Source organism: Chiloscyllium punctatum, chromosome 10 (genome assembly GCF_047496795.1).
Source record: "Chiloscyllium punctatum isolate Juve2018m chromosome 10, sChiPun1.3, whole genome shotgun sequence".
In the NCBI taxonomy this organism is placed as follows: domain Eukaryota; kingdom Metazoa; phylum Chordata; class Chondrichthyes; order Orectolobiformes; family Hemiscylliidae; genus Chiloscyllium; species Chiloscyllium punctatum.
Window position 1 is genome coordinate 11,107,357 of NC_092748.1, and position 23,970 is coordinate 11,131,326.

Sequence of the window (23,970 nt, forward strand, 5' to 3'; positions counted from 1 at the left end):
TTGGAGGGTTGGCATGGATTCGATGGGCTGCATGGCCTGCTTCCACACTGTAAGGATTCTCTGATTCCTTATGATCTGGAACGCACAACCTGGAAGGTGCAAAAGGAGACTGACTAACCAATTGTTGTGAGGAAAGAGCAAGGATATGTCACCACTCTGCAGGTGACCCTTGTCTGAGATATAGCCATTCCCCAGGAGCAGAGGGCAACTTGCTTTGAAATCTTAAATCAAACGCAGAACTTGATGGAGAAACTCAGCAGGTCTGGCAGCCTCTGGGGGGAGAGAGAGAGAGAAATTAACAGTCAGTTCACCTCTCTACACAATGTCTGCGTTTGTTTCAGACTCCCAGCAGGGCTCCGATTTGATTTTCAGTCAAGTTTCCCACAAGAGTTCACCCCTCTCCACAAGAGATACTCTCTGGATTTATTTCCAGAACTCTTTCGCTTTGATTGTTCACTTGGGAGTGAAAATCGGTGACTCCAGAGCGAACAGGAGCACACAGTCTGTTTGTTTTGGGGTTTGACCGTGTGCTGCTGTTGTTGCTGTACAACCCCACCGTTTAGCACGCATTCCTGGAGCGCCCCTGGTCGTGAGAGGCGGTACAGCGAGAGCAGTCTGTCAAAGGGAGGAATGAGAGTACAGCAGAGTGCTGCTCGGACAGGAAATGTTCCCACACACTCTGCCGGGCTACGGGAGGGAAATCCCTCTGCCTTTCTAGTCGCACACTTGGCAATTAGGTGAAAAGCTGCAGAGAACGGGTAATCTCTCTCTCTCTCTCTCTCACTCACACACCAGCTGGTGCCTGGTGATCCAAGAGGAGTCTCAGCCCGTTTTTGGGTTGAAGGTCTTGCCCTTCAAGGCAAGGTGCAGGGGGATCCAAATAGACCCGAGGGACTTCCCGAGGACCAGTTACTGACAAGGTTACAGGACCGCTCATTTCGCTAGGACCAGACCGGGACACTGGAGCCTGCCTGACCTGCCCCCTGGCCCTGTCCCCCAGGGGGTGGTGCTGGGGGGGGGGTAGGTGACAGGGGCTTCCTGAGATGAAGGAGAGCCGCTCCAGCTCAGGAACCGCTCAGGGCGGTGGTGGCAGGACGCGGGGCGATCAGGAGGAGGCTTCCTGCTTAGGGAAGTGACTGCGGCGTCTCCAATGTCTACGTTCCTGCTGCTGTGTGCACTCCTGCACCTGGGATCCCACTGCAGTTCGGCCACATCGCACAGTCCGTGCACAGGTAAGGGCCCCGGGTCAGAGGGCGTCGAGGGACAGCTCCAATGCGCAGGGGCGACCAGTGGAGAATGGGACAAGGGGGAGACTGAGGAACGCAGAGAGTGACAGCTGAGAATGGAGAGTATACACAGAGTGCTAAAGGGGAAAGAGAAAATAGTGTGACAAGAGAGACTGAGAAGTGTATAGAGTGACAAAGGAACTGAGAAATTGCTGAGAGTGGAAAATATACACAAAGTGACAAAGGGGAAAGAGAAAATAGGAAAACTGAGAAATGTATAGATCAACAAGAGAGATTGAGATAATATACAGTGTGTCAGGTAGAAAGTAGTAACGTACATTACAAGTGAGAATGGGAAAATATAAAGTGTAACAGCCGTTAATAGGATAATATTAAACGCCAAAACAGAAGTAGACACAGAAACTGCTGAAAAAGCTCAACAGGTCTGACAGCATCTGTGGAGAGAGGGCAGAGTTTTGGGTCCAGTGACCCTTCGTCAGAACAGATGATGCACAGTGCAGCAAGTGAGGAGGGCTCAGTGTGGAGCACTGTGACAGGTGAGCAAGGGAAAATGTGCAGTGCAACAAGTTCAAATCTGACAGCTTCAGTGAGAACCAGGAGCGGGACAATAAACAGTGAGACAGCAAAGAATGTGATAATAAACAGTGTGAGTGCTGCAAATGGGACAATCTGTCAGCCAAGTGCTCCCCGAAGCAACCTGTCAGTTTATTTCTGCATTGAATGGGTTCTAATTGTAAACCGTTGTTGGAAATGTGAGGAAGGGTTAGTGGAGATTAAGGTGCTGTCCGACAGCAGAAGAATGAAAAATATAGGGAAAACAAAGGCAGAGTTTGTAGGCTTGAGGATACATTAGATTAATCAGGTGAAGGTAAGAGTTAGACTTTGACATACTCTCAGAGTAAAGAACACATTTAAAGGAGTAATTGTGTGTGAATAAATATCAATTGATTGAGGATTATACAGAGTGCAATGAAGGAATGAAGTGAAAAACAAGTGCATTTTAGAGACAGAATAATAAAATAGGAAAATAATCTAGTATAACAATAGGGGAATGAAGAAGGTTAAAACTTAGGGTAAGTTGAGTTACACCAAGAGGTTTGTTTTTTACACTGTTCTTAACCTAAACACGATTACTGCTAACTCAAAGAATTATTTTAAAACTATTAAAAGGATTATTTTAAAATTATAAAAGCAAATCACTTGTACTGGCTGAAGGTCTATGGTTATTGTCTGCTCCATTTTAGCAGCCTTTAGGCAAACTGCTTTATCTCCTGTAAAACCATAGATAAAGGATGTTACAAGTAAAAATGCAAGAATAGCAACAACTTACAGAGCATATGAGACAGTTTAGTCAGATTTGCAGGAGCATTAGAAGGTAAAATTTGGCACTGAAATGTTTGTTCTTTTCTGAAGAAGGGTCGCTGGACCCAAAACATTAACTCTGCTTTCTTTTCACAGGTGTTGCCAGACCTGCTATGTTTTTCCATCAATTTCTGATGTTGTCACTGAAATATTGGAATGGATAGCCATAAGCTTTATCAGAGAGATAATTTTTAAAACAAGTATCTTTGAGAGAAGCAAAAATGCAGAATGGTTTAGAAAAGGAATTGCAAAACATAGGCCCTGGACAACTGAAGGAACATCTGCAAATAGTGGAGTTACTAATGTGATAATAAACAGTGTGAGTGGTGCAAATGGGACAATCGGTCAGCCAAGTGCTCCCCGAAGCAACCTGTCAGTTTATTTCTGCATTGAATGGGTTCTAATTGTAAACCATTGTTGGAAATGTGAGAAAGGGTTAGTGGAGATTAAGGTGCTCTCCGACAGCAGAAGAATGAAAAATATAGGGAAAACAAAGGCATAGTTTGTAGGCCTGGGGATGTTCAAGAGATCTCGGAGGGCTGCAGATGCTGGGGGAAGTTAAAGAAAGAGGCTACTGAGACATTTGAGCACAAGGGTGAGAGTTTTACAATGGAGTCAATGAAAGTCAACAACAACTTGATGGGTGAGCAGGAGTTGGTACAAGTTCGGGGCATCAAAGGTTTGGATTAACCCAAGTTTACAGATGGTACAAGGGTGGACAATAGTCAGAAGACCTTTTTGATCAGTCAAGTTCAAAGGAACAAAGGCGGATGAGGGTTTCAGCTGTAGATGATTTGCATCCGGGTGAAGATGGGCAACCTACAGAAATAGATGTGAGTGGTCTGGGGTCAGAAATGCGGCTCAGCATCAGATAGAATGTCTATGGTCTGAATGGTTTTGTCGTAAAGCCACATACAACAGAAGGGGAATATTAACTTGATACGTAAAATATCCTCTCACTCCTTAGGGATTGTGTAAATTTTCTATTGACACTTCTGCAGGTTTCCAATGGATTATTATTCATCACAGACTTTTGGTCAAATTGACCACAAACCTTTAAGGATCAAGCCAATTGAAGTGAATTAATGAGTATTTACACTGAAAAACCAAAATAGTAATGTGTCTTATGGAAGATCTTGTGGTGAAGTGGCAGTGCACTTACCTCTGAACCAGAAGTTCCATGTTCTAGTTGAGATATTCTGGTCATAAAAATGGTCAAACAGTTGAAGTGTGTTCTAAACCTGAAAATCAGTCCGACTGAAAACAGGTATAAAAGTGGGATTCTCTCCTGATCAGCCAGAAGGCAACAGCAAATCAAACTTTGTCAAACATAACCATGTACCAACATATGAAGTCTACAATTACCATAGCCCTCATAGGCCCTAGTATCTGTAGCGAGAGATTGTGTCCTGTAATTGCATTATCGATGAGGAAAGGACACCAATACAGACCACAGTCTAAAGCAGGGTTTCAGCTGGTTAATCACTTGGGTAATATCTAAAGTAAAGTGATAGAGCTGTAACTGCGATGAGCATCAATTCAGTGGAATAAAAGGTGATATTTTGCATTTAAAATATGCTACAGGAAGCTTCCAACTGCGTGAATGTCAAGTGGTAATACCGGAAAGCACATGACAATGACAGGTTAGATGTGTAGGAATGCCCTAACCCTATTTGAAGGGGAAGAGACATCAATCTACTGTCTGGTTCAAGAAATACTGAAGTATTTCTGAGCACCTCCTTTTTTGCTTTGAGCTGTGGTGATGACCAGTCCACTTCAACAGAGAAGTCTGGGAAAGCTGGTTATGTAAATCTTCTCATTATTCTTTTCCAAAGTGTCTTTTTGTTGCTTCTTACAAGAAGAGGAACTTTGTTGAGAGCCAGAGAAATGGAGAAAAGGCAATTAATTGTACCTCTTTATCACATGAGCAAAATTATCTTCAGCTGCTGGTAAATGCAGAATGCTGCAAAAAAATGTGAACATGATTTTTGAATATTTTAACTTCTGTGCTTTAACAGAGGAGAGGAAAATAAATACCATTGAGTCAGACTTAATAGCTGAATATTGCTGATTGTTGGCTGTGGGATAATCAAGTGTTGTAATTATCCCCAAGCCCTTGCTTGGGTTTTACAAATGATCAATGAGGATTTTAAACACAGTTAAATATAGTTGGTCAATAGGTTTTGATGTTTTTTATGGGTAGAACACAGTTTATTGTTGGGTTGTTATGGTGCAGTGGTAGTATCTGTCCCTCTGAGTCAGGAGTCCTGAGTTCAAGTTCCTACACAGAGTCACAGAGATGTACAACATAGAAACAGACCCTTCAGTCCAACCCATCTATCCCAACCCAATCTAGTCCCACTTGCCAGCACCTGGCCCATATCCCTCCAAACCCTTCCTATTCATATACCCATCCAAGTGCCTTTTAAATGTTGCAATTGTACCAGCCTCCACCACTTCCTCTGGTAGCTCATTCCATACCCGTACCACCCTCTGCGTGAAAAAGTTGCTCCTTAGGTCTCTTTAGTACCTTTCCCCTCTCATCCTAAACCTATGCCCTCTAGTTCCGAACTCCCCTGCTCCAGAGGTGCATCATGACACATCAGAATCGGTTGATTGGAAACTATCTCTAATTTATTGTGTGTCAGAGTGGTGTGTTTATGATGGTAGTGTGTGATGGATGTATATAGTCATCAGAATGTTCTGGTTACCGTTTTTAATACTAATGCCTTGTTTCAGATTTGCAACCACAGGATCTCCTGTCTGAAGTTATTAAAGCCCCTTGGCCACAGATGAACGGGTTCAGGATGGTCCAGGAACGTGGAGCCCGTGGACTGCGACTCAGTCAGAATGTGAAAGCAGCCAGCTTCCCAGCCGCTCACATCTTCAAAATCTGTAGCTACTTCCCAGCTGAATTCTCCATTGTCATCACACTGAAAGTGAACTACCTGCCACCGAAGGTACTGTCAAAATTGGCCATAATTGATGAGGTATTAATGAGTTACTTTGGTGTGACACTTCTGTGGTTCTTGTTAGTCTTCTATTAAAAGAGATGATAATGACCATTGTCTAAGGATGCGGCATTGATGACATTAAGGAGACATTTGGGAGCATCATTTCATAGCTCAGTGATAGCCCTCACCTCTGAGTCAGAAGATCAAGTCCCATTTTGTGAACTGTGGTTGATGCTGCACAGTCAGGTGGAGCTGCCTTTTGGTTCACACATCAAATAAAAGTTCTATCTGCCCTTTCTGGTGACAGCTGGGCACAACACGAAAGAAGAATTGGAGAGTTCTCTCTGGCTTCCTTGCCAAAATCTCTCTGCCAAGCGCCATAACTAACAAAAGATTTTCTGGTCATTATCACCTTGCTGTGGGAGCTTGCTGTCCATAATGTGGTTTGTGAATGTGCTTCAAAACACATAATTAGCTGCAAGATGCTTGTGGTGTGATAGAAATGCCACACTCTTTTGTTTACCAAAGATTCCTCTCAATATGTTTGGTGGACAGTGGAGCTACAATTTCTAAAATCATTTCAAAATGGAATATCTGGTGGATGATTCACCTTTAAGCTCGGAGGACCTGGGTTTGGGAGGGGTAGGTCTGACCCTTTTAGTTCCCTTGTTGAGCAGTCGCTAAGTGTCACTCCTATATCTTCCATTTCCACATTTTCTTTTGTTCTCTCAGGGAATGTGGTGATCACTGGCTTGGTCAACATTTATTGCCCCTCCCTAATTGTCGTGAAGAATTGGGTTGAGAACTGCCTTCTTAAATTGCTACAGTCAATTGGGTGAACTTATGGTTTCGAGTCTTGCCTTTAGTGACCGAGTGGCAGGAGGCATTTATGAATGCCAGGCTACATCAAGCAAAGGAGAAGAATTGGTACAAGGTTCCAAGTTGAGAAAACCTTGTGTCACTAAAATAAAATTCCATCTCAAGTATTGAGTAACATTCTGATTGTGGGAAGAATTTAACTGCCCTTGAAAGAAGTGTATAACACCGGTAAAACTTAGTCACCTAAAAGATCAACTGATTGTGATGGAGACCGGTGAGTACAGTCAGTGTGAATGGACTCTTCAAACGTTGAGTGTTTGGATACAATGGGAGTTAATAGCAGAAGGTGGATTTGCATTTGTATACCGCCGTTCATGACATTAGAGGACCCCCATGAAGTGTAGGAACATTTTGGAAATGGGGCACCCAAACTAAGTTTAGGTGTGCAAGGTAAGCTTTTAATAGATACACATGGCATAAACTTGTAAGGATTGTGAACTACGTAAAGAAAAGTGATAGATATTTTTTATAGTGTCACAGGAAGTAAGAGGGAAATAATGTAAAGCAAAGGATACAAATTTAAAGAGTGCAGATGAAGAGAGACCCTGGGATATGTTAGTCACAAATTGTTCAAGTTTGCAGGTTCAATCTGAGAAAGACTTCATAAATGCAGGCAGACACAGAGGCAAGGAGATTATGGTTGACATTTATAAAACCCTGGTTTGGCATCAACTGAAGTGCTGTGTGCAATTTTGGATACCACAAATTAGGAAGGATGTGAAGGCTTTAAAGTGGGCTACAGAGAGAAAAAAAAAAGTGAATTTATTCAAGAATGGAGTCTGTGGGTTATGTGGATAGATTGGAAAAACTGATAGTGCTCTCCTCATCGAAGTGAAGGTTGAGAGGAGATTCGAGTATTCGAAGGCTCGTGTATTCAATATTGTGAGGAAACTGGGCAGAGTAGTAACAGAGAAACTGTTCTAGTTAGCAAGAAGCAAAAGATAATGATTTATAGTGATTGCCTTTGGTTCCTTTGTCAATGTGAGGACAATCTTGTTTATATGATTTAGTGGTTATGCATGGCTTGACAATATGATGAAGGCACATTTAATTATAGTTTTCAAAAGGAATTGTCTAATTATGTGAAATGATAGGAATTGCAGGGTTATTATGAACAGGCAATGGAGAGGACGAAGTGAGTTGCTCTTGTAGTGAGCTGCTGGGACAAATAATCAATTTTAGGAATGGTCATTTAACCTTGTTGTAGTGATATTGGTTGAGAGCTAAATATTGGCCTGGACACGAGGGAAAACACCTATGAATTGTAGAATTTCTACAGTGCAGAAAGAGCTGAAAAATGTGTTGCTGGAAAAGCGCAGCAGGTCAGGCTGCATCCAAGGAGCAGGAGATGCTGCCTGACCTGCTGCGCTTTTCCAGCAATACATTTTTCAGCTCTGATCTCCAGCATCTGCAGTCCTCACTTTCTCACAGTGCAGAAAGAGGCCATTTAGCCCATCGAGTCTTCACTAAGCCCTCAAAGAGCATCCCACCCAGACCCAGGTTCCCACCCTAACCCCATATTGCCCATGGCTAACCCACCTAGCCTGCACATCCCTGGACATTATGGGCAATTTAGCATAGCCATTCCACCTAACATACACATCTTTGTACTGTGGGAGGAAACTGGAGCAGACCCACACAGATAGGGGGAGAATGTGCGAACTCCACACAGACAGTGACCCAAGACTGGGATCAAAATCAGGTCCCTGGTGCTGTGAGGAAGCAGTGCTAACCACTGAGCCACCATGTCACATGTCATTCTTCAAAATTCCAAGGATCTTTTATAAACACTGGAAAAGCCAGATGAGGGCATCCTTCAATGATTCATCCAAAAGCCAGCAGCTCAGACCTTCTCAAGAACTGTACTGGAGGAGTAGAGTTTCAAAATTTGCTGATGGCACAAAATAGGAGGATATCGTTAATGCAAAAGAGGCCTCCAGCAAAATGCAGGAATAAATTAATAAATTGTAAAATGGGTATGGGATTTATAAAGTATAGAGTGAGTAAAGTGAGAGAATATCATTGGAATGAATGCTTCCCCTGGCTCTGGGCTCCAGAACAAATGGCCACAGTCTCAGGGTCCAGGGTGGGCCATTTCAGACTGCGATGAGGAGCAATTTCTTCACTCAGTGGGTAAGAAGCCTGTGGAATTCTCTACCACATAAAGCGAAGGAGGCCAAATCACTGCGTGTGTTTAAGACTGAAATAGATTCTTGAGGGTAAATGTGTTGAGGGGTTTGGGGAGAGAGTGGGAATATGGCAGGGGATCAACCATGATCGTGTGGTTGGGCTCAATTGATCCAATGGTCTACTCATGCTCCAATTTTTCTCTGCTTCTCTGTTTTAATCAATGACTGGCAGATTAATTTGTATAGTTAAATGTGAAATAGTATATGAACACAAGTTGTGGTGTTATAATTTGATGGAAGAATAGATACTGCCTGGGATTTAAGTGTATGAATGAAGATGAAGGTCTCTGTGTAGGGGAACGCAAATTGATTAAAAATAGAGACAGTGATTAAATTTTTAAAAATCAGGAAGCACTTTGGTTTAGTTTTGAGTGGGGTAGAAGTGAAAGCAGAGATACTTATAAAAAAGGTTGAGTTAGCTAAATTCTTGACTAACAAGGGTGTCAGTTCAGCGGAGGCAGGAATATGGGGGTTAGGAACGCAGTCAGATCAACCATGATCTTATTGGATGGAAAAGCAGACTCTAGGGGCCAAATAGCCAACTCCTAATCCTAATTTGCATGCTCTGTAGACTTTGGTTAGTTCTTGGATCCACACTTTGGATTACTGTGCACATCTCCAGGCCCATCTTGATATTATGGAAAAAAATTAAGAAAGGTGCAAAATACCAGGAAAGTCATACCTATCAGGGAAAATTGAATAGACTGGAGTTGTTCTCTCTCTTGAGAAGAGAAAACTGAGGGGCTATATGTTTTTCAGGTCAAGAAAGGGTTAGCAAGTCTCTTCACCTACACTTTCCACTTTGGAGAATAGCAGAAAAATGTAAGAATTGCTATCAACTGATTGATGGATACTCTTTCCATGGTCAACAGGTTCGAGAGTGAGAGTTGAACCAAGAGTTCTGGCTCAGAGGCACATACACATCTATCAAGCTACAAAACCCTTTCTTTGACAATATAGATGTAGAGCAGATGTTTTCACTTGTGAGAGAGTATAGAACTAAAGATCATAAATATAAGCTAGTCACTAATAAATCAGGTAGGGAATTCAGGGGATACCTTGTCACTCAGACAGTGGTGATACTGTAGCTCATTACCACAAGGAGCAATTAGGACAAACAGAACTGATTAACTTAAAGGGAAGCTCGCCCAATATGAGGGTGGAAAGGAGTTGATGAATATGTTGATGAGGTTGGATGAAGTGAGGATGGAAGAGGCTCGTGTAGAGCAGGATCACTAACACGGCTCTTTTGGGCTGAATGGCCTGTTTCTGTGGTATCCATATTCTTTGGAGTGAGTTTTGAACTTAGAGCGAGGGAGTGAGAATGATCTCTGTGCTACAGCGAGGGCAGTGGTGCGATGGTCAGTAGGCAGCTGGGATTGACTGATCATAATGGCCACACGGGCTAACTTTGCTCTTCCCTTCTCATCGAGCGAACTCCATTTCCGTTCCAGAAAAACGAGTACATCTTCACATTGCTCCAGGAGAGTTCAAGCCACATGCTGCTGGGGCTGAGGCTCTCGTCTGACAAGCTCCACCTTGAGTTCTCCCAGAGCGACCATCTTTACAGCCACAGGAAGAGGGCCACCTTCCGAGACCTCCATCTAGCTGATCGACACTGGCACACTCTGGTGCTGGCTGTAACAGCCAACATTGTGTCTCTCACCATCGACTGTTGCCCACCTATAGACATGTGAGTACTTTTGCAACATCTCTTCTTCCCACAGAGGTACAGTTGGCACTGGGGCTAGTTGGGAGCGTGTTGCTGGAAAAGCACAGCAGGTCAGGCAGCATCTTAGGAGCAGAAGAGTCGATATTTCGGGCAAAAGCCCTTCATCTGGGGCTAGTTGGGTGTTCTATCAATCACCAGCCAAAGTCATAGAAGAGTTTTTGTTGTTAAAGGGTCTAAATTGCTTTGACTGAAGCTGCGGTGACTCCCCTTGATGCTGAGGATGAGGGTGGGCTTATTTAAAAGCATGAAAGGTTTTGTTACAGTGCATAAAGAACGATCATATCCAGTGTTGGATGGGTTGGTAACCAGCGGGCACAGATTTAAGAAGAAATCAGAGTTTCAATGAGCAGTGATGTTCTGAATGTGCTGCCTGAGAGCCTGGTGGAATTCGATAATTATTTTCAAATGGAATTTGGACAAGTGCTTGTAATAGGAAAAGTATTTTGGGGCTATACGATAAAAGGCAAGAGTCTGGCAGTGAAGGGACAGCTCTTCCAAAGATCTGGCATGGGTATGGTGGACAAAATAGCATCCTCCTCTGCATGTCTTTTACTTGAAGACACGCTGTAGACAGATTCCTTGATTATGGAGGATTGCTCTTCATTGACTTTGTGTCATTGTCGATGATTCACATCCAGAATCTTCAGGCAGACAGTGTTGTCTAATTGAAGAGAAGCACTGCCGGCTACGTCGGGGTCATTGGAAGGCCATGGTTCGCTGATACAGGAATTACTGCTGTGTGCTCCTTCCTGCCATGGCTCTTTTCTTTGGCATTGCAAAGATATATTTCTTCAAATTTCTGTGCTTAGTATGGAGACTTCAGCGTCAAGTTCTTTGCTCATGTGCAAACTGTTCCTCGTCAATCTGGTATGAAAAGATGTGTCGCTTGCTTCCTAATCTTGGCTAAGCCCCCGGCACTATCAGGCTCTACATACAATGCACCTTTTGGTAAGCTACCACCACTCATTCTGATAGCACGGTCTAGCCATCATAGTCAGATTCACTTTAGCGTGGCCAGCACACCTTCTGAGTTAGAGAGCTGCAGAACATCTGTGTCTGGGCCGACCCTTGGATCCGAAACATCTTTCTCAAATTACACATTCGAACTTATTTCAACCTGCTTCCCTAATTCTGATTTGTGATCAAAACTGAGCCAACAGATTTTTTTGTTTGGTTGCTGAAGTGTAGGAGGTTGAGAGGTGACTGTACAGAAGTTTATAAATGTGTATAGATAAGGTGAATGACAGGTGTCATTTCCTTAGGGCAGGGGATTTCAAAGCTGGAGGGGGGCATGTTTTTAAGGTGGGAAGAGAATGATTTAAAAAAGACATGAGGGGCAACTTTTTTTACAGAGAATGGTTTGTGCATAGAAGGAACCTTCAGAAAGAGTGGTGGATACGGGTACACTTACAACATTTAAAAGATGTTTGGATAAATACGCGAATAAGAAATATTTGGAGGCCAAGCGCAGGAAGGTGGGACTAGTTTAGTTTGGGATTATGGTCGGCATGGACTGGTTGGACCGAAGGGTCTGTTTCCATCCTGTATGACTCTATGAGTTAGTTCCACTATAGAGTGCATTTCTTCAACACGAATTGGCTATGGTGCAATTAAAGAATTTAGACCATTATTTGTAGAACACAAACTTTCCTGACCTGTATTGGCTATGAGGCAATCCCGATCCCATTGGTTTAAATGGTGCTGCTATGACACGATATTCTTATAACACGGGATTGAACGGGAATGGAACTATCTCTTTATACCAGAACAGACTGTATGTCTCTGACATGTCACTTCAGTTTGCCTGTCTGCTGCTCTGTGAAATATTGCTACCTTTGTACGTCTGCAGTCTCTATCTATCTCTCGCTCCTTCTCTAAGCCTCTCTTGTTTCATCTCTTCCTCTCTATTCCTCCCTCATCCTTCCTCACCCTTTCCTTTCTACTCCTCCTTGCTCTCTCTCCTTTCCTCTCTCCCTTCCTCATGTCTCTCCTTCTCTAATTCTCTCTCCCTCCTCTCTCTCTTTCTCATCCTTCCTCTCAAGTTCCTCTCTTGCCCTTCCTCTCTCCATTCCTCTCTTGTTTTCTCTGTCCCTCTCTCTCTCTCTCTCCCTTTGCCCCCCCCCCCCCCCCACCAACTCGTCTCTCTTTGTCTTTCCTCTTTCTCTCTCTTTTTCTTGCTATTCTCCCAAGATATTGCTCAGATTTTGCCATGTGTCTAAAACAGAACTATACTTTCCACAGGTTCCTGGACGTTTTATTCCCTGAACAGTTGAACACTGCCAATTCTCGATTCTACGTCGGGAGCAGGAGGAGGCGGAAAGGATTGTTTTCAGTAAGTGCATGGGGCCTTTGTACTGATCAAAGTCAAAGTGCAGAAACCTTTCTGACTGTGAATTGCAAAAATCAAACGAGAGAAATATTGAAAATTAGGTGTAAAAACAAATGCTATACTGATGGAGAGAATAGAGAGTCCTGTTTGAGGTTACAAAGTCCACCTTCATTCAATCATTACATTACAAAGATGTTGAATAATGTTGTGCATTTCAAACAGTTTCTGTCTTTCAGTCTGACTATGATTTGGATAAGATATCTCAATCTCCTCTCAAATAAGACACCTCCCTTTGCAAACTGCCAGGAGGAGAAATCTTTCTCTCAAACGATCATCCTTTCAGAGCAGCTACCCAGAAGGAAAATCCAGTAAAACTTGTGAATGAGGCAAATTGATGTGGCTCATCTTTTATTGGTCAGAGGATTGAGTACAGGAATTGGGAGGTCATGTTGCAGCTGTACAGGACATTGGTTAGGCCACTGTTGGAATATTGCGTGCAATTCTGGTCTCCTTCCTATCGGAAAGATGCTGTGAAACTTGAAAGGGTTCAGAAAAGATTTACAAGGATGTTGCCAGGGTTGGAGGATTTGAGCTATAGGGAGAGGCTGAACAGGCTGGGGCTGTTTTCCCTGGAGCATCAGAGGCTGAGGGGTGACCTTATAGAGGTTAATAAAATTATGAGGGGCATGGATAGGATAAATAGGCAAAGTCTTTTCCCTGGGGTCAGGAGTCCAGAACTAGAGGGCATAGGTTTAGGGTGAGAGGGGAAAGATATAAAAGAGACCTAAGGGGCAACTTTTTCACACAGAGGAATGGAATGAGCTGCCAGAGGAAGTGGTGGAGGCTGATACAATTGCAACATTTAAGAGGCATTTGGATGGGTATATGAATAGGAAGGGTTTGGAGGGACATGGGCAGGGTGCTGGCAGGTGGGACTAGATTGGGTTGGGATATCTGGTCGGCATGGACGGGTTGGACCGAAGGGTCTGTTTCCATGCTGTACGTGTCTATGATTCTATGACTCCACCTTGTATACCTCAGAATGGAATTCCAGTGCAACCAACTTCATTTCTAAGCATTACTGGCTTTTTAAACAAAAACATGGTTTTGTCCTCCGAGTGTTGATGGCCAGTTCTTTAAATTTACTCAAGGCAGATTTGAAATAGAATTTTGATAAGCAAAGTCACCAAGGGCAGAGTCTGACAGGGGAGTGGAGCTTTAGCCACAGTCATGATCTTATCGGACGGCAGAGCATGTTCCAAGGGCTGAGTGGCCTACTCCTGTTCCCATGTTCCTTGGCCCTCCCTCCCTGCTTGGGGGGGCAACAGCTCCTTGTAGAGAGGTCCTCCTGCCTACCATCTCCCCAACAGCACCCAAAAACAGTGGTCTCACTGGAAGAAACACTTCTTCCTTAAAGTTTTGAAAAGACAATTGGTAAGACAAGCCCTCCATGTTGAAGTGCATCTCTGTTACTCTGTGTCGGTCCACGCCATACAGCTCTCACATCAAACCATTCTCTGTGTTGTCTGTGTATTTTCCCACTAAAATTCAGGCTGAGTTCCATTATGAACAGGGTCAAAGGTGATTTTGTCCACTTTGTGTGATGGCAGAAACTTTTCCACCTAGGCTGAGTTTGAACTGGTACCCCAGAGAAAACTGGACACAACTTTACAAGATAAAACCTTACACGCCAAATAACTCTACGGAGCAATGCTTCCTGCAAACAAGATTTTCTGTGAAAACCCGTCTCCCAAATGAAAACATAATTAATCAAAAAGAAAATTACGGATGTCACAGCAAAGCTGAAAAGTTGTAATGCTCCCTTTTTCTATGAAGTCTGCGCATTCAAGAATTTCCTGCAATCTGATGTCTTGCCAATTACCGAACCAGACTTGCTGGTGCCAGTCCTGGCCTAGTGTTTAGAGTTTTAAAATATCTTCGAGATGTATGCACTATTTCCCTGTGGTGAATTGATCCTGAGAGGACGGTGGTGAGGCACTTTCTTGAACCGCAACAGTCCCCGAAGTGTATGCATCCTCCTTGCAGTGAGGGAAGGAGTTCTAAGATTTTAACCCGACGACAGGGAAGGAACAGCAACATTGGGCAGAATTTTCATCTGCGTGGCATGAGTAACGGAGAAGGTGGGAAAATATGGTATGATTAAAAAAATCTGATTCTTGGTGTCGAGAAACACTTTCCCAGTCTCCCCTGCAAGCCATAAACATCAAATTCAGAATCCCATCATTGAGCAGTGGCCACCTTGTGTCCATGCATTTGCATCTCATTTAAACCCCAATTTGTGTTGTTTATTTATCACTTCCAAGACTCCTCTCCCTCACCAAGGTAATTACAGCAGAGTAGCTGCAATTTGCAGAATGCCTGTCCCAGCCAAAGAGTAGTGCTTCTTCTGCGCAAAGTCCTTGCGCGCTCCGAGGTCACTATCCTCCCTGACCCCTTCATCCACCAAGTTGTTATCGGCAAACCATCAACCTCACTGCACCATCGTTCATGCTCTCTGACTGACTTAGACACCAGCTCAGGCCTTCAGCACTTTCAAACATCTCTAACCTGCAGGCTTCTGCCAGATTGCTTTGTGTTTAGGAACACCTACGCCTGCACAGCATGCATCCTGTGAATCTTAAGCTGGCTTTTTGTCATGTTCACCGACCTCATTGCAAACTTGGAGGCTTCTTGCCTCTGCACATCTCACACTGCTTTCTTAGCACACAGTCACTGAGCTCAGCACTGACTTGCAGAGACAGCCCATCCCTGTGTGCATCACATTGCTTGCTTGGTTGCACAGGGACTTTGATGATCTGTAACAAGCTGCCAGCCTCTGTGGCTTGCATTGCATTTTAGTACCAAAGGAGAAGCAGGCAACACGTCATTGTTCAGATCACTTAACAGTCAAAGGGCTGGACACATCGTTGTAAGGCACCATGCTATGTCAATGTCTCACCTTCAATATGTGTCAGCAGCTTACATCACAACACAAGTTGATCAGCCAAATGGCCATGTCATAGAGTCATAGAGAAGTACAGCATGGAAACAGACCCTTCGGTCCAACCTGTCCATGCCGACCAGATATCCCAACCCAATCTAGTCCCACCTGCCAGCACCTGGCCCATATCCCTCCAAACCCTTCCAATTCATAGACCCATCCAAATGCCTCTTAAATGTTGCAATTGTATCAGCCTCCACCACATCCTCTGGCAGCTCATTCCATACACGTACCACCCTCTGAGTGAAAACGTTGCCCCTTAGGTCTCTTTTATATCTTTCCCCTCTCACCCTAAACCTATGCCCCTCTAGTTCTGGACTCCCCGACCCCAGGGAAAAGACTTTGTCTATTTATCCTATCCATGCCCCTCATAATTTTGTAAACCTCTATAAGGACACCCCTCAGCCTCCGACGCTCCAGGGAAAACAACCCCAGCCCCTCAGCCTCTCCCTGTAGCTCAGATCCTCCAATCCTGGCAACATCCTTGTAAATCTTTTCTGAACCCTTTCAACTTTCACAACATCTTTCTGATAGGAAGGAGACCAGAATTGCACGCAATATTCCAACAGTGGCCTAACCAATGTTTTATACAGCTACAACATTGACTCCTGTACTCAATCCTCTGACCAATAAAGGAAAGCATACCAAACACCTTCTTCACTATCCTATCTACCTGTGATTCCACTTTCTGAATGTTAAAGGGGCACAGTCTTGAGTCAGTTGAAGTGAGACTCCCAGTAGTTGGGTGCACCATCACAGTCGGTCAAGGACCTCGCCTAATCTCACAACAGGAGGTTGGCTGCAGTCAGTCAGACACTTGGCCTTTGCAGAGTCCAGGAATCCATGCTCTTGCAGTCTAGTGAGCAGGCGCTGGTCAGAGCTCCAGGTCATGCACACTGTCCACAGATAACAGGTAGGACTGGTGAGATGTTGTTGAGACATGGGTCTGAGAGGTGAGCCACATTTCCCTGCAATAAGGCAATGGGAGGGATTGAGTCTGATGCAAGTGGATGGAAGAGTAGTTTGTGGTCATGCACCAGAGGTGGTGAGGTGTCCCCAGTGTATGAGTGGGAAGTGCAGAGGTCAGGAAGAGTAAATAGTTTGAAGTGGTTGACAACCATTGAATGGACGTGCTGCTGAAATAGTGAGAATTACATTCCATGAAACCTGAAAAAGGTGTTTGCAGTGCCAGAGTGAGTGCTAGCCTTTAAATGTGAGGTCGCAGAGAAAAGATCATAGAATCCCTACTGTGTGGAAGCAGACAATTTAGCCCATTGCGTCCACACCAACCTTCTGAAGGGCAACCCACCCAGACCTAGTCCCTTACCCTGTCCCTGTAACCCTGCATTTCCCACAGGTAACCCACCTAGCCTGCACATCCCTGGACACTATAGACACTTCAGAATGGCCAATCCACCTAACCTGCCCATCTTTGGACTGTGGGAGGAAACCAGAGCAACCCAGAGGAAACCCAGACAGGCACGGGGAGAATGTGCAAATTCCAGTTGCCCGAAGCTGGAATCAAACACAGGTCCCTGGTGCTGTGAGGTGGCAGTACTAACCACTGAGCTCCAGTGCCACCCTCATGAAGACAGTAGCAGTTACCTTGCACGGCACCGAAAATGATTGACTTCCGAAAGTGGACTGGTCACCACTCCACCAAGACTTACAGGTCCCTGTCATGAAGTGGGGAGTGACCTTTTCCTTTCCTCTCCACCAAATGTTGAGTAATCATGAAGAGCACCATGGAGTAAGGGCCAATTCCTGGTTTGCAGCTGGGTTTTAAACATGGCACCAGCGGTGAGCGAGTGGAGGCAAATGCTTCTGCTTCTCTGGGCCCTGCAATTCCCCAAGAAATGTGCCCAATAGCCTGGTTTCATAATTCATGATGTAAGGAGCAGGAGACTGCATGAGAAAAGGCACTGCAAAATATGACAGACTGTGCGCCATGACCTGTTGCAACCAAACACTTTAACCATAATCAGAAAATGCTACCCATGCCTCCACATCAGGATAGTGTATGGATTGGTGGCGAACATACAGGTGGTGACATTTCTGCACGTCCCCTCCCCTTGTCCTCACACGTGGTAGAGGTCACGTGTTTGGAAGATAACTCCGTGAATTGCTGTAATGGGTGGCACATTGGGGGTGGAGGGAGGGGGTGGAGGGGTGGACTGCCGATACAGGTCGTTTTGCCATAACGCGGCAGTTACGTTCCTCTGCAACCTCGCGCTATAGAAAATCACGTTACGTAAAGCCCATATAGAAAAACACACTGTGGAAGGTCACTGTAGAAAATTGCTATACCTGTTCAGTACAAGGTTTGAATTGTCCAAACATCGCCCACAGCTTGTCAATCATGTCATAGTCAGTCCACACTGACGAATCGCGCATTATGCCAGAACAACCTGCAATCCAGAAATATTCAACATCAATGATAAGTATGCAGGCACATGCTGGAAGAGCTTTGATGCTTTTGATCCATGGGAATTTAGTTCAGACTTGAAGACGTAAATGTTTTGTCTTTCTTGCATGATTGATATTCCTTTATAGAACTTGCCCAGTTTTACTCCTTTGAGGACAACTAGGGAGTTTTCACTGGGTTATCTGTTTCTCCATATCATCACATGTTGACAGAGGTGAAAATAGGTGACCATACAATTTTGTGGCTTTGAAACAGGTAGTTTGGCCAAAATGCTGCTGCCAGTGTCTATGCACCGCACAAGCCCCATCCATGGTAGAATCCCTACAGTGTGGAAGCAGCCCAGTGGGTTCATGTCCAAAGAGCATCCGCCTAGACCCACCCCACTACCCCATCCCTGTAACCCTGCATTTGCCATGGCTAGTCCACCTAGCCTGCAGACTATGGAAAACTTTGCATGCCACTCCACCTAACCTGTACATCTTTGCATTGCGGGAAGAAACCCACACAGACACAGGGAGAATATGTACACTCCACACAGACTGTTGCCTAAGGGTGGAATTGAACCCAGGTCCCTGGTGCTGTGAGGCAGCAGTGCTGAGACACTGAGCCACCCCACATAGAAAACTGGTCAATGTGTTCTGTTCACCTCGGTCTATCAGACAGATGAATTGGGGATTTTGCATCATGTCCTATCAACATTACCTTCTATTCCTTTCTCCTTCATGCACACATCTAGCTCCCTTTTCAGTGGCAATACCATCGTCTCTCCTATCTTTTCCCACCCACCCCCCACTTGGTTAGCTGTCCATGACAGCTCTGATCAGGGAGCAGTTCCCAATTCTTTTTCATATATCCATCCTGTCTATAAATGAACATAGAACATAGAACATAGAAAAATACAGTGCAGTCCAGGCCCTTCGGCCCTCGATGTTGCGCCGACCAAAGCCTGCCTAACCTACACTAGCCCAATAACCTCCATATGCTTGTCCAATGCCCGCTTAAATGACCATAAAGAGGGAGAGTCCACCACTGCTACTGGCAGGGCATTCCATGAACTCACAACCCGCTGAGTAAAAAATCTACCCCTAACATCTGTCCTATACCTACCACCCCTTAATTTAAAGCTGTGTCCCCTAGTAACAGCTGACTTCATTAGCGGAAAAAGGTTCTCACTGTCAACCCTATCTAAACCCCTAATCATCTTGTACACCTCTATCAAATCTCCCCTAAACCTTCTTTTCTCCAATGAGAAAAGCCCCAAGTGCCTCAGCCTTTCCTCATACAATCTTCCTACCATACCAGGCAACATCCTGGTAAACCTCCTCTGCACTCGTTCCAATGCCTCCACATCCTTCCTATAATATGGCGACCAAAACTGCACACAATACTCCAGATGAGGCCGCACCAGAGTCTTATGCAACTGCAACATGACCTCAGGACTCCGGAACTCAATTCCTCTACCAATAAAGCCCAGTACACCATATGCCTTCTTCACAGCACTATTTACCTGGGTGGCAACTTTCAAAGATCTGTGTACATGGACACCAAGATCCCTCTGCTCATCCACACTACCAAGTAGTCTACCATTAGCCCAGTAATCCATCTTCTTGTTACTCCTACCAAAGTGAATGACTTCACACTTAGCTACATTGAATTCCATTTGCTACCTTACTGCCCAGCTCTGCAACTTATCTATATCCCGCTGTAACCTGCCACATCCTTCTTCGCTGTCCACAACTCCACCGACTTTCGTGTCATCCGCAAACTTGCTCACCCAGCCTTGAAGCCCCTCCTCCAGGTCATTTATAAAAATGACAAACAGCAATGGTCCCAAAACAGATCCTTGTGGAACACCGCTAGTAACTGCGCTCCAAGATGAACCTATACCATCAACTACTACCCTCTGTGTCCTTCCAGCCAGCCAATTCCTAATCCAAATCTCGAATGCACCCTCAATGCCATACCTCCGTAGTTTTTGCATTAGCCTGCCATGGGGTACCTTATCGAATGCCTTGCTAAAATCCATATATACCACATCTACTGCTTTACCCTCGTCCACTTCCTTGGTCACCTTCTCAAGGAATTCAATAAGGTTTGTGAGGCACGACCTGCCCTTCACAAAACCATGCTGACTATCCTTGATCACATTATTCCTATCCAGATGTTCATAAATCCTATCCCTTACAATTCTCTCTCAGACTTTACCCACAACAGAAGTGAGACTCACTGGCCTATAGTTACTTGGGCTATCCCTGCTCCCCTTCTTGAACAAGGGGACCACATTCGCTATCCTCCAGTCTTCTGGCACTATTCCTGTAGACAACGACGACATAAAAATCAAGGCCAATGGCTCCGCTATCTCCTCCCTAGCTTCCCAGAGGATCCTAGGATAAATGCCATCAGGCCCAGGGGGACTTATCTATTTTCATCCTTTCCAGAATTTCCAACACCTCTTCCCTACATACCTCAAAGCCGTCCATTCTAATTAATTGTGACTCAGTATTCACATCGGCAACAATGTCCTGTTCCTGAGTGAATACTGATGAAAAGTATTGAGTTAGTGTCTCACCAATCTCCTCCGCCTCCACGCACAACTTCCCACTACTATCCTTGACTGGACCTATTCCTACCCTAGTCATCCTTTTCTTCCTGACATACCTAGAGAAAGCCTTTGGGTTTTCCCTAATCCTACCAACTAAGGACTTCTCATGTCCCCTTCTCGCTGCTCTTAGCTCTCTCTTTAGATCCTTCCTGGCTACCTTATAACTCTCAATCACCCCAACTGAACCTTCACGCCTCATCTTTACATAGGCCGCTCTCTTCCCTTTCACAAGGGATTCCAATTCCTTGTTAAACCACGGCTCCCTCACAAGACCCTTTACTCCCTGCCTGACTGGTACATACTTATCAAGGACACCCATTAGCTGTTCCTTGAACAATCTCCACATATCATTTGTGTTCTTCCCTTGAAGCCTATTTTTCCAATCCACGCATCCTAAGTCATGCCTCACCGCATCATAATTTCCCTGCCCCCAGCTATAACTGTTGCCCTGCAGTGCACACTTATCCCTCTCCATCACTAGAATAAAAGTCACCGAGTTGTGGTCACTGCCCCGGAAGTGCTCACCTACCTCCAAGTCTAACACCTGGCCTGGTTCATTACCTCGAACCAAATCCAGTATAGCCTCACCTCTTGTTGGCCTGTCTACATAAATGGTAGCAAGTGCCGCACTGCAGGGACAAAGACATTTTATTCTTGGATTATTGGTGACATTCCTCTGTTAATTGCTCCCAGTTTTTCACTTCCCATACAAGTGGACATCCATCTCATAATTTTAAAGGTCACAGTGAGGCCAGCTCTGAACTTTCTCTTTTCTGCAGAGAGGCACCCGGCTCTTTTTTTTTGCTGTATTTTTATTGGAATATTGAAAAGAATTTTTTTTGGATATTACAACAAATTTAGAACAAAACAATGCAAAGAAACACACTAATTACATAAATAAATAAATAATAACTAAAAGATAACGACTAACTAATAAATCACGACAATAACAATGATAATGTTGATAATACAGCTCAATGAAACAAAATAATAGCCCTTGACCATCGAGAGCATAAGTTTGTACATATTCAATGTGTTCATAGCGCCTCCTCTCTGGATACCGGATTCATTAAGCAGAATCGTCATAGACAGGCCCTCATTAGTATGGCAGACCAGTAGCCCAGAAAGGGTCGCTACAGCTTATCAAGTTTCTCAGTTTTATGGTGCACCATGTTTGTAAGAAAGTCCAAAGAGATGTGTTCCGTGACTAGCTTATGCCAGCCCATCAGCCCCGGGGTGGGGGGGTTTCAGAATGTCCATTCTTGCACAAAACGTGAGGATATTGAAACGTTTTTTTTTGTCTGCATCTAACGGAAGTGGATTAACAAGGCTAAGAAGAAGAGATACTGAGTCCATCTCCACCTCTGACCCCAAGACCCTCTCTATTTCACCTACCACAGCGCCCCAGTTTGCCCGCAGCCTGTGACAGGACCAAGGACAATGAGTGAGCATGCCCATACTCATTATGCGTTTAGGACACATTGGAGATGCTCCCACTTTAAAGTTTGAAAGACAGTCTGGAGCCAAATGGATTCTGTGGAGAATCTTCAATGGCAAGACATAGCTCCTGTTGCAAATTGAGTCTGTCCTTGCATTTTCCCAGGTAGCCTCCCATACTTCAGGAGAAATCTCAATGTCGAGCTTCCTCTCCCATACCTTACAGGACAGTTTGAACTCGCCTGAGGGAACTTCTCCCAATAGGTGATAGACATTGCTGACAGAAAGTATGTTCTCAGCACTCAGCACCCTCTTCTCCGTGTCAGATCTGTAAGAATCAGTTACAAGTGTGGTCTCTTTTCGTATGAAATTTCTAACTTGAAAGAAAAATAAAAGAGGTCGCTACTGGGCAACTCGTATTTCTGAGCCAACTGGTCAAAAAACATCAGTATGTCCCCCTTGAATAAGTCACCCAGGCAAGACACGCCCCTAGCTGCCCATAGTTTAAGCCCCAAGTCCATCATCCCTGGCATACCAACTATGGGTGTCAAAAGTGATGTTTTGGCAATATTGCCTTCACTCTGATACATTGCCCTCCATGCTTTAACAGTATTAATAACTATTGGGCTATGGCAATATTCCTTAACTGCCCAAGAACAACAAGCTATTAAGGGGGTATCTTTCCTAAGATGCTTTGATGTCCAACCATAGTGAGTGAGGGTCTCCCCGGGTCCAGTCATTCACAGAAAATAGCAATGAGCTTAGTTGATAGTTTTTGATAACTGGGAGGCCCACTCCTCCCAGTCTGTGGGGTAGCTGCAGTTTAATCGACGTTTCAGGCATAAGCCCTTCATCAGGAATGAAGAGGAGAACTCCAAGGTGGGCATCCTTGGAAGAGGCTTTGCAGTAAGGTTAAATCATCTCGAAGAAAGTGAGGACTGAAGATACTGGAGATCAGAGTCGAGAGTGTGGTGTTGGAAAAGCACAGCAGGTCAGGCAGCATCCAAGGAGCAGGAGAATTTACGAAATTCCTGATGAAGGGCTTATGCCTGAAATGTTGACTCTCCTGCTCCTCGGAAGCTGCCTGACCTGCTGGGCATTTCCAGCACCACACTCTCGACTCTGATCGCCAGCATCTGCGCTCCTTGCTTTCTGTAGCTTCAGTTTCGTCAGTTTAACAAGGAGTCGCTTGCAATACCAGGTAAAGGCACTAAACCAGCTGTTCAGCCTTCTAAATGTTTGCTTAGTAAAAAGCAGAGGTAGCGTTTGCACAGGATACGGCAAACAGGGGAGAAGATTCTTTTTAACAAGGGCTATCCAACCTAACCAAGAGATCAGATGCACCTCCCATCTTCAAGGGTCTTATTTAAGTCTGTTGAATAAAGGGCAGCATTGGTTTTAAATAGCTGATCAAAGGCAGGAGTAACAAATATACCTAAGAAGAGAATGCCCTCCTGTGACCATCTAAAAGGAAATCAAGATTCGTCTTCAGGACCAGGCATTTTTGGGAGACCACCCGTGAGCATGATCTCTGATTTTGCAAAGTTGATCTTGTAACCTGAAAAGCCACCAAACGAGTTAATGCATTGTATCAGATGAGGCACTGAAACTGTTGGGTTTGATAAAATGCAATCTTATGTGACTTTGTCCCCACCTTTGGAGCGGCTACATTGGGATCCCTATGTATTGCCTCCACCAGTGGTTCAATCACCAATGTGAAAAGCAACAGTGAGAAGGGACAGCTCCGTCGACTGCCTCTCAGAATATTGAAATTGCTTGACCGCACACCATTAGTGAGGACCGCAGCAAGAGG

At 44.6% G+C, this 23,970-nt stretch overlaps 1 protein-coding gene across 2 annotated transcripts in view; it reads left to right on the forward strand.

Moving 5' to 3' along the window:
• Window positions 1-652: 652 nt before the first annotated feature.
• The window catches only part of LOC140481888 (thrombospondin-type laminin G domain and EAR repeat-containing protein-like), a 92,555-nt gene continuing 69,237 nt past the window's right edge, over window positions 653-23,970 (forward strand). Inside the window, exons 1-4 of one of the 2 annotated variants that reach the window (XM_072578516.1) lie at window positions 653-758; window positions 5,349-5,569; window positions 10,086-10,324; window positions 12,605-12,695. In XM_072578516.1, the coding sequence (XP_072434617.1) occupies window positions 5,402-5,569; window positions 10,086-10,324; window positions 12,605-12,695 (498 nt within the window). In that variant the 5' untranslated portion in view covers window positions 653-758; window positions 5,349-5,401. Of the gene's footprint in view, window positions 1,233-5,348; window positions 5,570-10,085; window positions 10,325-12,604; window positions 12,696-23,970 lie in introns of both variants that reach the window. The other variant, XM_072578515.1, reaches the window with a different exon arrangement.